The sequence below is a fragment of the Hippichthys cyanospilos genome, chromosome 8 (assembly GCF_059441005.1).
Source record: "Hippichthys cyanospilos isolate Australia breed blue-spotted pipefish chromosome 8, RoL_Hcya_1.0, whole genome shotgun sequence".
NCBI classification, from domain to species: domain Eukaryota; kingdom Metazoa; phylum Chordata; class Actinopteri; order Syngnathiformes; family Syngnathidae; genus Hippichthys; species Hippichthys cyanospilos.
In genome coordinates, this window is record NC_142376.1 from 1,545,577 (window position 1) to 1,562,293 (window position 16,717).

The 16,717-nt window shown below is 40.6% G+C and overlaps 1 protein-coding gene across 1 annotated transcript in view; it reads right to left on the bottom strand.

Annotated features, from left to right (window-relative positions):
• Window positions 1-16,717, bottom strand: part of arid5b (AT-rich interaction domain 5B) — a 73,959-nt gene that overhangs the window by 47,177 nt on the left and 10,065 nt on the right. The window contains exon 4 of the mRNA XM_088421579.1: window positions 9,115-9,349. Within this exon, the coding sequence (XP_088277705.1) occupies window positions 9,115-9,349 (235 nt within the window). The remainder of the gene's footprint in view (window positions 1-9,114; window positions 9,350-16,717) is intronic.

Consider the following 16,717-nt stretch of genomic DNA (forward strand, 5'->3'; position numbering starts at 1 on the left):
TCGCCTGCCACTTCTGCTCTGACTCACGCGCGCAGTCAAGCTCCGTCAAAAGCATCTTCCTTCCAAGTATGCCGGCAATGAATATTTCAGCGGGCGACTGATGCTTTTCGTCCGAGACATTTCGCATTCTGCGCAAGCTCTCGGATTTTTTTTTTTTTTTTTGCTCGCTAACACGGCGCAGATTGTACGGTTAATAACTCTGCATCTTTTATGAGCTCGCTCAGTCCATCTGCTTTGTGGCGTTCCCGGGCCAGAGGCCATGAAAAGGACTCGATGTGCTCATCGGGAGAAACGAAATTGACTAAGTTGCCCTTAGTAAAGGCTTTCAATGATTTCTAAGAGGCCCCCAATACAGGAACGATATCAAACAGTAATAATAATTTCTATGCTCCGATTTTGAATCGATTTATATGCGGACGAGGTGCAAAAACCACCAACGCAAAGAGCGATTTTATCAAATAAACCGAGAAACTGTTTTCAAATCCACAAAACAATGTGGATTGTGATTTTTGATTGCGATTTGACTTTAAAAAATTAACTTGAATAATTTCGGTAATTCCGGGCTATACAAATAAAATGTGATTGATTGATATACGTACAATGCTGAAACTGGGTTTAAAAAAACAAAAAAAACAAAGCTAGCGTCGAACAGGAATATTTCAAAGACAAATTTTGAGACATTTGAGGTAGTTTCCATTTGGGCTATGGCGCCGTATAAGGCGTCACGTGCAGCGCGTTTCCGTCACAACAAACCATTACTCTTGCTCCCTTTATCTTTTTCCTCGCCGCTATCCGAATATCCCGCAAATATGCTGTCGCTGTTGTCTTCCAGACAGAGGATGGCATCTGCCCGCCGCGCTTATCGCAAATCCCGACCGGCGTGAACGCTCTGACACAATCGAGCCTCCGCATCAAATTGAAACGTTCCGACTGAAATATTGTAGGGATATCGGCGTGTGCGTGTTTGTGCACGTGTGCCAAGTCTGGATTAACGATCAGATGTTGTGTCATAGAAAAAAAAAACAAAAAAAAAAACTGGAATGCGGTGATATCACAGCGTGCCTTCGTACTCAATTAGTCTTGTGTACTTGTGAGCACAAGTCATGCATCCTCCCCCTCCTTTCCCAAAGTGGAAAATTACAAACTCAAGTTGTGACATTTTATTATTCTATAAGGAAAGAATGGTATGGATTTGTCCTTAATTTTTTTTTTGGTTTTGTTGTCCTTTTCTCACAGAGTTGTGGCTTACTTGCAACATCAATGTGTCCAAATAAAGTCATAGTTGTTTAAAATGTCGCTTTGGGAATGCTTTCCATATGCACCGTTTCCACTGGGGAATCCTGAGAAAGAGGCAAATGACCGGAAATGGCAAAAAACCCGCGCCCCGCTGGCGTCATCACTTGTAGCAAAGCATTGCGGCAAAGGGGAGACTGTGGCACAACGGCCAGATCTGAGGCAAGGCAAAAGGCTAGCTAGCTAGCTGGCTGTACTTGTCAAGCAGCTTGACAAGCTGGTACTTGTCCTTTGTATTTATAAAAACACATATGGCAATTCCCCAAATATAGGACGTACCTGTGTATAAGACGCCCCCTTAATTTTCAGGTCAAATTCTGGTATTTTCTATGTTATCATGTATAGGATGCACCAACAGTTTGGTGACACATTTTTTTTTCTAGTTCTTTTTGCCATAAATACCCAAAGTTGCGCACTATCCGTGTTCCATTAAATTTATGTTAAATGTATTGTTGATGTTCCCTTTAGCATAGCGCCATCTTGTGGATGCATAAAGCAAACCCAGTCACTACTGTAGCTTCTATTCTGTGCGCCTTATAATGTGGTGCGTCCTTTACGTGAAAACCGTTTAAAAATAGGCCATTTTTTAAGTCCCTTATAATCTGATGCACCTTATAGTGACAAAAATATAGCAATTAGAAATTAGAAGAATAAGAAAATGTACATGAATTTCTTGAAGTTTTAATAGAACAAAATGCTATATTGCCATTTTTTCTGCTGGCCGTTTTACGTAGCAAGAGTATGAGTGATACCAGTACTTGGTATCAGTATCGGTGACTACTGGTACTCAAGAATGAAGTACTCATACTGGTCTGTTGGCATTGAACATCCTGAATTAAACGTGATAATATTAGAGGCAAGGATTCCACTAGTTTTATTATATAGTTAACAATCCTGCTGATTATATTTTTGCCAACGTCATGAATTCCTTAAACAAACATACAGGTTTCCTTGCTTTTCTGTTGGTGTTTGTTAACTGGGCCGCTCTAAGTCTGCCTAGCAACAAGCGATATCACTTGTATTATAGGCATTTTCAGTTTGAAAAAAATGACTTTTTAAACAAAATGATATCTTCTTGATGTTGTAAAAAAACAGCAAGCTGAAAAACTGTAAAAAATGAAAAGGAAACATCTACTGTACGTCTTTCCACCCACGCAGGTAGCGTTTCCTGTGCGGTAAACATGTATCACATGATACGATGACACGCTCCGAGCAATAAGCTTATTAAGCAAGTAACCTTAGCCGCCGCAGATTTCTGATCATTTTCAAAGCGAAATTCGCCTCCGTTTCTATTTCAGATGTGCGTGTATGTGTATTTTGTGCTGCTGCCCTAGTTACGCCTGCAGTAAATCAAAGGCGCCGCTGAGTGTGTTCATGCTGACAAAGTTGAATTAAAGGAATAAAAAATTAAAAAATAAAAAATACAGCAAGCGAGATGGAGTCACAGTGCATGCTGGAAACAATGCAGCAATCTGCTATGATGTAATGCCCACAGCAGATGGGGGAGCCGCCTGCAGCAAGAAAAATGCTAATATAAATCTGCAAATGCTGCGATTTTTTTTTTTTTTTTTTAACATCAATGGCCTGGAAAAGACAATGTTTAATCTTCACCAAAACCTGTTTTTCCTTGTCGCAGTCATTTTGCCATTAGAATTAATTCCAAAAAGATTATTTAAATGCACACGGCAAACAGTCCGCGTTTGAATCCCACATTTTAACATGAAGGTCGGCCATTTTAAGTGTTATTAGCTCAGCGTGCGTCCTTGAGACTGATTCACCCCAAATTACCTCTTTAATGGAAGAGGTCCGTCCCTATGCAGAAAGGCAGCACCCCGCTACATTAACGTAATGCGCCGAAAGCATAAATTATGCATAGTGGTGTTATAATCGCGGGCCGCTACTGTTAGCGAGCGGGAGGCATTAAACGCATCCATTTGAGCGGACGGACGTATGCCGGCAAATGATGGAGCGCGTCCATCTTTGAATAAGAATAGCTCATTATCTTGGCGATTCGCACAGGTACGAAAATGCTCATTTGTCTCCAATCCTGAATCACGTGGTGGGCGTGTGTCAACGTGTGGAAATACAAGTCAAATGTCGGCATGGATAATACCGAAGGAGCATTATTTGAAAAATAATTCCATATGAATTTCTCTTTACGTGCTCATTTGCATAAAACTATAGACATATGTGGGCCGGTTCTGGCTCACGAATGGGTTTCATCCGGCCCACGAGATGATTTTGTAAAATGAGCTGTTTTTGTTTTGTTTTTTTCCAATAAACAAAAAACTTGAAATGTTCTATGATTAATAGCCATGTTATTGTTTTATCACAGCATGAAAAAAAAATAAATCTGAAGTTTTTGTTTTAAAATTTAAATATATATATATATATATATATATATATATATATATATATATATATATATATATATATATATATATTATATACATACACACACACAGAATCTAATATCAGCCCAAAGCATACTCCCCACTTCAAAGTGCTATACCACAGGAGAAAAAAAAATGTTTATTTTGTGCCACAAAGCTTTTTTATCATTTGTTTTTTTTTTCTTTTTTCAGTTGTTGTTTTGTTATTAATTCCAGCACTCCACCGGCTGAGCGGCCGGGCCGCCTGTCTCGGCAGATACAACTTCCAGACGTTCCGCCTCGTACTCGATACGAGCAGAAAGCAATTTCGGCAGGCGGCAATAAAACGAAAGAAATAGAAGAAGAAGAAGAGGAAGAAGGAAAAAAAGAGTGAATCAGGCCAGTTCTCTGGGGAGAGATAAAGGGGCAGAATGTAAACTTGCCTGGTAAGCCATCCCCGGCGGATTGGACTGTAAAAAGAAACCTTAATGCGCACTCCAATACAACATCAAGCGAAAGAACAGTTTGCATTACTTGATTAAACGAACGGCATTGCGGATGATGTAAGCACTGCGCCACTTACTCTTTTCATCTATTTGCAGGATCGGTCTTTACAAATGCCATATTCAAGCGGACTTAATAAAATACGCTTGGGAATTACATCGGTTTTTTTTCAGATGAAAAAAACACAGATGGTTTTCCATTTACATTAAAAATACAGCTACTCATGAATGTCTCGTTATGAAAAAAAACTGCGGGTGCATCTTATACACGGACCTGCGCCCTATACGATACTTGACTGTAGCTACGTTAGCGTTTGCCGGCCGCCTCTTGAACCCCTTTTCAGGCGCAGTATTAAAACCATACGCCGTTTTTGCGCGGAAATAAGCCGTGGAAGCTATCATTTTGCACATAATGGCTCCATTGGTGATGCGAGGGCCTATTTTAAGTCGGTCCGAGACCTCGCTTGTGAACTCAAAGCTGAATTTCTGAATCACGCCGCCAATCAATTATCCGCCTCGCAGGTTTAAAAGTCACCGCTGCTAATGCAGCGCCGAGGTCACCCGCTGCCTAAAATGAATCACTTTCTGCTCTTACTGAGAGAGGAGGAGGAGGAAGAGCTGTTTTACATGTTATACACGTGATAGTTGGACCGTGTCTTTTTTATCAATACCGCTACCTTTATTTTGCTAGATAACTAGTGAATACAGACCGCACGGCGTTATCAGGCGCATAGAATAGAAGCTACAGTATTGGCTGCAGTTGCATTATGCATCCGCTAGATGGAGCTAGAAGGAACAGAACAATCAGATAAGTCAATAAAACTTTTGAATCAAACTTAATTTTTTTTCATCAAATTGCAATCAAAAACCTTAAAATTGATTTGTTTTGTTGATTTGATTTAACAACAGTTTCTGGATTTTTTTGGCCATAAAATCTCGCTTTCTATATACAAAAACTGGCATTTTTAGCACCTTGACCCCATATAAATTGCTTCAAAATTCAAAATAACATAGGTTGTATTTCAAAACTTCAAACAGGGTGTGGTAAAAATTTTACCTGAAAAAAAAAAATACTGTCCATTTATAGCTGAAATGCAGATGTACAAATTAAAGAATTTAAATGGCAACTAATTTATTTTAGTCTGCCACCGCCCCCCAAAAAAATCACAGTTTAGATGTATCATGTGCAGCGGATTATAAGGCACACTGTCATCTTTTGAGAAAATTGTAAGCTTTTAGGTGCGCCTTATAGTGCGGAAAATTACGGTATTCATTATTTTTGGGCTGATTAAAAAAAATAAATAACACAGCAGTCGGATCTGTGACCCAAATTTGCGATTCGATCCCAACTACAGGTTTTCTGATCTGGCTTTTTAGGTGCGCTTTACAGTCCCAACGGCAGCCAGCCAGGAAAAGTTAAGCGACGCAGTCAGCAGTGTAAAAAAAAAAAAAGTTTCCCTCAACAATGGCGGACATTATTGCTTTTTAGCAGCGGGGTAGTTGTAAGCCAGCGAGCGGCCGTATATTGCTGCAGTGTCCTGTTGCGGAGACTGGGTGGGAACAATCTCATTCCTCTTGCGGAGAATAACAAACAGCGAATGCATCATTCAGGTAATAATGCGCCGCTGCCGTCGTATATCATCACTTATGGCGTCAAACATCGTCATGGTCAACACAATCCTGCTCTTTACGCCATGAATATTTCATTGGAGGTCGTCGGCGGCCCGATTTAATATTTCTGTGCAAAAAAGTCTGTCAATGTTTTATCTCACTCGCTCACTCCCTCACTAAGCTGGACAGACATGTTTTGTGTCTTAGACTGGAGTTTTTGGGACACACCGAGGATAGGATTTGATTCAGAAGTGATTTTTGATTCAAAATGATCCAACGAACGGATTTGAATGCTTAATAAATGATAAATGATTCTGATGTCGCATCATCCAAGACCAAAATGTTCGTTGATGAGCAGAAAAACGTGCTGCTAAGCAGTTTAAATTGTGGTAAAAAAAAAAAAAAATGTTGATAACAAAAATGCAAAAATTGGGTCATTCATAATTCAGTGGAAAAGTTCTCGTTAGCCTTCCATTTTCTTATTTGTTTTTCTACATGCAAAAATGTTTTTTTTCCCCGACATCCGGATACCAAAAAACTCATTAGCTGCAGTCCTGACTATGATGACGAGGAAACACATTTTGCATTTCCATTTCCCTTAAACGTTTGAATAAATACATATAGATTAATTGTGTTAAAATTGAAGTAATGAGGAAAATAAAGCTCAAAATGTTAAAATCCACAACATTTAATTTGTATTTTTATTTTTCATAAAATAAACAGCTTTTATTTCTGGAATTTTCCAGAATTTTTTTTTTTTTTAAACAAAAAATAAGACTAGGTCGAGCATCATATGGACCCATAACATTTTAGCGTAGCAAAGAAACTAAGGTAACATGATAGTTAAGATTTAGTTTGACACGTTTTGACAAACCCGAGGAATCCCACGCTCACAAACGCAACACAACCCATATTGAGTTCCCGAATTGCAACAAAGCATCTTGTATTGATTCTCCACTGCTTTTTTTTTTTTTTTAAACATTTGAGATGGAAGCAATGTGGAGCAATCAAGGGCATTACTGCATCAGGCATTAAGCACACGCCGAGAGGCTCGTTCTCCTTGGAAGTCATCAATAGAGCCGTTAGAGAGCCTTGTTTTTTTTTTTCCCCACAAAAAGCTATTCAAAAAACATCAGCGGATTATTACAAGCAGAAATATGGATTTTAATGGGCACGGGTGCACTAAGTGACAAACGGTAATGATATTTTTCGCGGTTTCCTTGAGTGTGCCATTATGGCGCATTTTCGCATCGTGCCCGTTTATTTACCTAACTGCAGATAGAAGAGGCTTATGGAGAAAGGGTCTGGTATATGAGAATTTATTTTGAGTCAAAGCGTCATTTAAAAAGCAATACAAATGACTATGTAGAGCAGTGGTTCCCAAAGTGGGGTCCGCGGAATAGGTTCTGTATTTTACTGACTATAAGTCAGACTAGAATAAAGAAGAAAAAGACATAAGTCGCATTTTTGGGGGGGAAATGTATTTGAAAAATCCAAAACCCAGAACAGATATGTCACCTTAAAAGGCAATTTCATAATAAAAATAGAATAGAGGCAACAACAGGCTGAATACTGTAATTGTACGGTATGCTAACGTTCAATGACACATAAACAAGGAACTGAGAACGTGACTGGCTTGTTAAAATAACATATTAACAGTTCTATTTTTGTTTTCTTCATCTCATTAAGAGTAACCTTCGCTTTTCGTCAGTCAATTACAAGTTTCTCGCTAACTCCGAAAGTTCGTTCTGCAGCGCGATTACCGTTTTCGGCTGCATATTTTACTATTCACAGCTAATGATCTGCAAATTAAGATTTTCTTTTCAGTGCCATTTACTGTATTTATGTTAAACCCTTCTCATTTGGTTTTATAAGTTACAGCCAATGTTGAAATTATCAACACAGGCCGAGCGCCCTCTACAGGTTTAGTATAAAAATGACGTTAAACGAAACTACGCTATCAGGAGAAATACGATGCGTAGCATGAGCCGCCGCAGGGACGGAGTAAGCGGCGTCAGCAAGTACGCCATGCCCTTCCCGACGAGTTCATTATTAGACCCAAACGCTTGCTATTAACATGAGTCGCGGAGGCTTTACATTGCGCTTTGATTGATGGGACGCCGGGTGACAGCCGATTGTGTACGCGATCGATGCGCAGCCATCCAGGCACAAAATATAGCGCGGATGATGATGAGGTAGGAGGCACACTGCCATCATTCCTAACCTGTCTCAGAGACTTACACGACAAGAGTCTGGTTGCAAATGCTGTAACACGCCATTCCTAGCGCGTGGTTACTGTAACAAACTGCTCGTGCCACGGGACACTATTCAAACGCTAATCATTGGAGGACGTGAACAAGCCTGAAATAAAAATAACTCAACGGACAAGTTTTTCATTGTGCCAAATAATCTGTACACTTGCTATCAATAGAGGAGCAAGAATACTAACCTGTCTTAGCACAAAGGTAGCGCCTGTAAACTAGTCCAATGTATTTGACACTTTAGTCCAAGGACAATAACCCGATGACTTGCCAGTACCTAGTTCAAGTGAACTCAGCATAAATGTGTTAGACATATACACAGTACTGTATTTTCCGCACTATAAGGCGCAGGTAAAAAAAAAGCCTTATAGCACATATTTGTTCAAAAACAGGCTAATGAGAAGAGTTCAAAACACAGTAGCGTAAAGTAGACTTATTAGCAAATGCTGCAGGTCAACCATAATATGGAATCCTCGTCTAATAAATAACCGCTATTACCCAGTTGTTAACAGAAGCAAAGCTAGCCTGGCTTAGCACAAAGACATCTTAAAATACTACAGCACAACTGTGTATTTACAACCACAAAGCAAAATTTTAGTCTTTTGGAGAAGGCTAGCACTAGCAGCTTCTCGCCACAGTCTATTCAAACAACAACCTCACTGATTTGAAGTGGTTTTCACAGTTATAGTTTCAAACACAACTGTAAACAAATTGCTAAAACACACACACACACACACAATACTCGGTGAAAAACGGCTTTGCGTGGAGTGGTACGGCGCACATGCTAATAATTGCATGAAGAATCACAATACATGATGTGCGAAATGAGTAATCAAAAGCAGACGGTTTTAGCATAGCATGGCACAGACTGAAGTCGAAACCATGTTTTTCCCCGACTTGCCAGCATGCGCTGCAGTTAGCTTCTCCAAACAGCAATACAAAAAACAAGAAGTGATAGACAGATGGTTCACATCTTGATTAAAGCCATGTGATGCAAACTAAATAAGTCAAGTTGCAAATAAGGGAAGCAGAAGAGAGGTCAACGCAGCAGGCGGCTGACAAGCGTCCACTCACCGAGTTGCGCCCGCTCCCGCTGGACGTCCTTGAAGTTGAGTCCGCTGGTGAGCGTGCTCTCTCGGTAGCGGTGGAGGGCTTCGCGCCGCCCATTGGTGCCCAGTTCGCGCAGCGCCGAGGCCTTGAGGGGCTCCGCCTTCAGACCGTGGGCCCATCCCGAGAAGTCCGGAACCGTCCACTTAACCAAATCCTGGAGGCGCACGATCACCTTCTCGGACACTGCGATCACCTCGTGCTAAAGACGGGAAACCAAAAGCACAAAGTCAAAATTTTACACTCAAATTTAAACAAATATATATATATATATATGAGGCCTAACTAACTTGATAGAAGTTTAATACATTGATCATAACTACTACACTCAGGTAACAACACCTGCTAAGACGCGGGCTACGCTAATCTATCCCCAATTATTATTTTTTAGGCTAGCTAAGTGAGGAATCATTTGCGGTTATGGTTGGCCAAATGTACAGAAGTGAAATAAAGATCTCGCTGTGCTAAGCTAACCTAGCTCCTAGCAGATCATTTACTAGAGCAAGCTAGCTGCTAACCTAAGACATGCTTGTTTCCTTGTTGAGATGCATCATTCCCGCATGCTTCTTCGACACGAATTACTGTACTACTTTTCTATTTGGACAGGTCTTTGGCAGCATCTTAGGACATACTCAGAAAGATCACAAAACCACAAATATGTGTTCAGAGAACAGTTGAGAATAGGTTCCTTGGGGGGGGGATTAATTGGTGAATGCTTGATTTTACAGTGGCCAAAGTATTCGAGAAAGTGTTTGGTATCACTGCAGCCACAATTACCGTAATTCCCCAGATATAGGACGCACCCGTATATGTGACGCACCCTTAATGTTCGGGTCAAATTCTCATATTTTCTATGTTACCGTGTATAGCACGCACCAACAGTTTGACAACGATAAAAAACTATAGCAAAACAAGAATAAATCTTATCTTTGTAAATTCTTCATATTTTCTTGCATTCAAAAGTTATACATTTGATGCGGGCCAAGTGTATTTCAGATTTCCCACATTGTGAGCAGTCAGTGAACGAAGCGCCAGCCATTAAAATATGGCTTATGTGGCTGAAGGATCGAGCTTCCTCGAATGGTGTAAAAAAAAAAAAAAAAAAAAATCTAATATTTAAGTTACCCTTTATAAAACACTCATACTTTTGGTTCTCATTCCTGAGAAAAGAAGTGCATCTTATATTTGGGGAATTGCGGTAAATATATGAGAATGGCCCGAAAATCTTCATCAAAAGTGGTTTTTTTTTGTTTTTTTATTGGCGGTCATGATGGCCATATTAAGATTTCTGTTTCAAGTGTCCTTGGTTTAAAAAGTGTGAAAACCACTGCAAATGTGATGGTACGCCTCATGGTGCCAAGCGCAGACTCAATCAGTTCAATTCTGTTTCATGATTCAAAGACATGCTGGACCGTTTGAAGGTCTAATAACGGCGGGCGCGTTTGTTGCTAACAAAAGAGCGCGCCGGAAGACGGCTATTACCCAAAGTCTGGAAGACAGATGTGCGGGGGGGGGGGGGGGGGGTACAACACGGATCACAGTGGAGTCGGATTCCGCAATGGAGGCTGCGAGGCAAAAGCAACGGCAGTATAATAACGACAAATATATATTACGAGCTGAAAGCCCTTTGTCATGGGAGGGGGAAAAAAATGTAAGCGTGTACATGCGGGCTGCATTTTAACACGCCTCAATTCACTTTTATGACCACGGCGGTGAATTTCATTTTTCCATCTTGAGCCAACAAATCTCTCAATCTTTCAATTCAAGCAATGCCCCGTTGTCATATCTACGCGTAATGTAATAATAACACACGGATCGTATATTTCAGGTATAAAACACTGATCTGGTAGCCCGGAAATACGAGAAAGGCCAACGCAGCTCCATAAAACACTGCTTAATTTACCCATTTATGGCCGCAGAGATGCCTGTGCCAAATACATCATGTGGGCTAAAGTATTGTGACGCTTAGCGTTTGAGTATGTACGGGAAGTGAAAACTGCCAGTTGCAGTAGTTCAACGGGCAGGAAGTTGGTGAGCAAATAAGTATGGACCGTATTTTTGTCATGTATAGGCTACATCGGATGATAAGCCACTGGATGTAACTGCTGATATTTACTCAGAAATGTGGTACATGGCGGTTTTACAAAAATTGTTGCCCCAAAGGTGGACAGACAGCGTTGGCTGAAATGTCTTCATAAGATGAAAAATTATGATCGGAAATAAACATAATTAAGTGCAACCGGGGTTGAAATGGATGATCGAGGCTTGACTACAGTCCATAAACCATTAATTACCGTAGTTCCACAAGTATAGAATGCACCCTTAATTTAAGGGTCAAATTCTGGTATTTGTTGTTTCACCGTGTATAAGACGCACCAAAAAGTGCAACTGGGGAATTAGATTGTTTAACTAGGCATGATTGAGGCTTGACAACAGTCCATGAATTATTGTTTGTCATTTTTACTTCAACTTCCGGTAGCTCACGTCATTGTTGTCCTTTGGACAGCCGTTGAGACTATCGCCAGAGCCAAGTGAGCGTTCCAGGCATGATTAATCAATAATCGATTGCGCAAGCGAACTCTGGATACTTCAATAAGTACGCTAGAAAAAAATAGATAAAAACAACAACAAAACAAATGGCACCTTTCTCAAGCTACTAATGTTCCGTCGATGGCAAAAAAAAAATGTAAACCACTCATTTTGGCCTTCTCCTCCCCTCTTCATTTCCGTAAAAGCAAAAAGAACACATTGTCAAAACAAACTTCCCGGCGTTCTTCCCGAGTGCTCTGTCCAAACAATTACCCATATTCAGTTCTCACATTAAACTGCGGAGCGCGGCCGTATCAAATCCCGGCCAGTTTTCGAGCCACTATTGCCTTATAAAGGAAAAAAAAAAACGCCTGCGAGGGATGGCTTGATATAGCCGCTGTGCCTCCCACGCTCGCTAAGTAAAAACATCAAACACGTCTTTTTTTTTTTTTTTTCCTCCTTCTTTCGCTCGTCTTATAATGAGCTGTCTGGAGCTGTCAAGTGGTGGCGGGTGGCTGTAAGCAACTTTTCCGTGCGATGACAAACCGACTGCGAGAGAAAGCCCATTTGAATAATGTGTCGCTAGCGGTAAATAATAGCATTCAGGCCCGGCAGCCAAAAGCCTCATTGTGCTTCATTTGTGGACGTTTGATGCAAACCCCTTTCAACACAAAGTGGCGTCAAAATAGCGCGCTCTGTTCAGCGTGGCGGCGTAATTAAAAAGCACAGCGGAGCGTAGAGTATATGTTATATTGCATTCTTTGTATATTAATCATGTGTTGTTGCACCAGCGTTAAAAGATCTCGTTTGAGGACGTGTTTGCACCATGCACCATTTTTTTTGTTTGTTTTGTAGCGCTGATGATTCATATTCAAAATGAGTTTGACGTCCTGCCAAATACTGTACATATATCGCTTGCCAGAGGCTGAGGCGCGTGTTATTTTTGTTTGCAGAGGAGCGGTCTTTGTCGTGAAACAAGGTTCAATCTCTTCTTTCTGCAGGATAGTGGATTTTTCTCGAGGGCCAGGAGCATATGGACTATTTAAGATGATTGTGAGACGGACAATTCTAAAAGTGATTAGTTAGCTGATTAATGACTGTAATTTCCCAAATTGAACACGCATTTTTGCCCTAAAACGAAGCCCAAAAGTATGTGTGTGTCTTACAAACTTGATTTGATATATATTTTATTTTCCCACACCATTCCAGGAAGATTGATCCGTCAACCACATAAGCAGAGATTTGACGCACAGTTGTACGTTTTTATATGTGCCATATTCTTACTTACAATTATTCCTGTTGCAGCTTACAGCAGCTCATGGTTGAGGTTGTTACGGCATTATGCTTGATGAAAGAAGCGAGCGGTCTGAACCAAAGTCCGTATCCATCTTTCATGGTCTTTTGACACACACATTCAATCATAAACTGTGTACCTTTGCACAGGAATATTACTGAAACCGAAAGGATCATGTAAAAGTTATGACGTCTCCGGCTGATTCAATTAAGAGTGCACCGGTTAGAAAACACTGAAATGTATTCCCTAAAATCAAGGTCGAATTAATGAGAGCATAAAGCAATTGATTTCTAAATTGGTGAAGCAATTTTTTTTTCAAATTAAGAGCCAGTTGATTGAAACATGAAGCTACTTATTGACTGACGTTAAAATTGTAGATCCATATGCACTGTTATTTAGCGATGCCATTTTTCAGCAGAGGAGCCGGAAAAAAAAATGTACACAATCTATCATAGTATTGCAAACTATAGTTCCTAAGTTTGAATAAATCAGGCACAGATGGCACAGCACTCAATGCTTCAAGTCTACACTCCCCACATGCAAATAAACAAACTAAAAAAAATATTTCACAGGGGGGTACATCATTGAACATAACATTGAGCGCCAATAAATCAAAACTTTACTGTCTAATGACAAGTTTCTTCTCGTTAAATTGTTTCCTTGTAACACTTTCATCCCATAATTTTATGATTCCACTGCCATAAACTGGTCCCTTTTTGTCGTCTAACGACTTCAATGGCAATCTCTCAAGTGGGCCATCAGTCAAGAAAATCCATCTGGGAAAACAGGTTCCATCTATTAGCTTTGCTGTCGTATTTTTCGATGGAACGCGTGAGACGCAGTCAAGGAAGTTCAATTGAGAAATATTGAACAAAACCGGGTAGTTTGTGACCCCAAACCCACCAGTGAGTCAAGCCTCATAAGTTTGAAGAACTTCCACAAAAGCACGGACGATTTATGACTTTCAACATCCGTGGCATCGCGATGATGGCGAATATCAGGACTCAAACAAAAAAAGAGATTCCAATTACTGTGGCATACATTTTTTTTCTATTTTTGCGTCTTCAGGACTATGCTCATGTTATTTTAATAACTTCTTGTATTATTGTTAAAGACTCAAAACCACGTTTATAAGTCTGAGATAAAAAAAAAGCTGATATCCGACATGCTCGCTGCAATAGCTTCTTAACCCTTTCACTACCAATTCTTTTTTCAGAAAAAAAAAAAAAAAAACTTATGGCATATATTACTTGTTTATAAGTCTAGAATGCTTGGGAAATTTATGAAAAAAATCCATAGATTAGGTTACAGGCCCTGGATTTTCTGGCCAATTGGTACTTAATAATAATAAGAAGAAGAAGAAACGTACCAGAGAAGTGAAAATGATCACTTAACAGCTACAATACATATTAATCAGCGTGATCGACAGTAACGCTTACATATTTGCGCAGTACTAGATGGTTAATTGAGGAAAAATCGTCCAACGCAACCTACCATTGACAGTGGGCCCAGCACTGACTTGTTGCGTATGGAAAAGTAGCTGAATGCCACTAGAATCTGTCGCTAGGTGTGTCATGAAGCGCCGGGATGCAATTTCATGTTGTTGCTAGCATTCCTATACCCCCTGCCATTTTGTCAAAAGCCGCGGGCCGCATTGTCCCGACGGGAGCGAAAGGGTTCAAGTGTGAATCGACCGTCGTCAAAGTTGACCCTAATCAAGTCACGCTTCCAGCTGTTACCGCAAGTCGCAAACAAAAGACGAGCCGGGGGTCCCCGGCGCCCGGAATGTCCAAATCATCAAAAGGCCGTCGCCGTGTCGTTTCCAGTTAGCCCGCGGATAGCTGAGCAAAGCGGCGGGCGGCAGGCCGCCTGCTGATAATGTGGGTCAGACGACGGGCGGCCCGAAGCCAAGACGTGACGTCGAGCATCAGTCGAGCGTTACGCTCACGCCGACTGCACACTCGGGGTGTTGCTTCGGACGCGTCCGCTCGTTTCCCGTACGTACCGCATTCGAAATGGACGATTTTGTGCAACCTTCTAAAAGTCTGACTCGATTAAAGCGATTACTTTTTCGTCACATTAAAACTGAATTTTCTTCATTTTATAACTGCACTGTCCATACTTTTTTCTTTGAGAGCCACATAGAGGAAAAATACAGATGTAAGCGCCACGTAAATCGTAATTTTTTTACTTTAACGTATTATGTTAAAAACCAATAAAGCAAGCAAACATTTTTTTATTCCCTATCTCTCATGAACACTTTTTGCCGGCCTCTGATTTCAAAACTAGGTAAGTGTGGGCCTAAAATTGATTTGACTTCACAATCATAGCGGCCCTCTCACAGAAATGATAACTACAATAAAAATGAGTACTTTCCCCACTTTTTTTTTTTTTACATTGTTATGACTTTATTCGCATAAAATGACGACTGTTTGTAATCTGATCGTACTATTGCGACTTAGCAATTCAAAGCCGTGGCAGGGCGTCACATTGTTCTTTCTGCCATTAATAATTGATGTTAATACTGCAGCAGCATGCTAACATTACTCAGGGACCTTCTTGTTTTGATGGCGCATAATGCACTGCGGGTGGAGTAAACAGACTTGTGCTGCTCGAGTGTACATTAAAAAAAAAGAAGAAAAAAAACCCTCCAAAAAACTGCCATTTAAGTTCTCCGGAATACCATGATTTGACACCTCACAAATGATGCAACACCTTGAAATATTTCCGGGGGGGGGGGGGGGGCTGTCGCACAAAAATTGGCGTTACATCACGTAAACCGATGACGCAATCCTGTGGGTCTTCAGTTCAGTGAGCATCAAAAGGATTCCCTCTTTTTTAATTACATACCGCTAATGAAGGAAAAAAAAAAATACAAAGCTCGGAACGGGAAGCTTTGGATACATGTAGAGGCTGTTTAACAACAACATATCTCAGCTTGTGGGGACTTGTACTATAACAAGTCACAATTAAATGAGAATAAATGTGTAATTATACAATACTAAAGTTTAATTGCTTTAATTGTAAAAAAAAAAATGTAGTAAGGCATGGACCAGTTTCATATTCTGTTAGTTTGATAACCTTCAGCAAAATATCACAGTAAGTGGTAAATGGAGTCAGTTGGAGACATCATAAACTTTCCGTTTTTGTCAAATTCCTTTGTGTGAACAACGACGGACTCGGACGTTGTTTCTTTCTGCTCGCTTCTTTTATTGAAAATAATGCCCTAACAACTAACAGGTAACACGAGTTGCTGCTAGCTGCTACAGGCACTAACAGCTGCTAACAGCCAACTGATGTCCACCCGTTACGGTCATTATTTTAAATAAGAATACAGGCCATGTAAAAATGCACATCTGTGCGTCAAATCTCGCCTTATGTAGCTGACGCTCAATCTTCCTCGAATGGTGTTGAATCATTTTTAAGCTAGTGTTTATAAGACGCACCCACATCGTTTGGTCTTCATTAAAAAAAAAAAAAGTGTGTCATATTGGGTTGAGTTCCGAAGGGGCCATTTTGGGGTGTCTTTCTCTAGTACACATGCAGAGGTGCTGTCACGCTGCAAAGGTTTCAACCTGCTGAACCTCTGAGAGGTCAGCGCAGGAATTTAGCGGGCCAGAGGAGATTAGTAATTGAGTAATGGACATGGTGACACGGGAGATTTGGGGGGGGGGGGGGGGGGGGGGGGGGGGGGGGGCACAGAGCGAGAGAGAGAGAGAGAGAAATACAATACGAGTTCATTCTCCA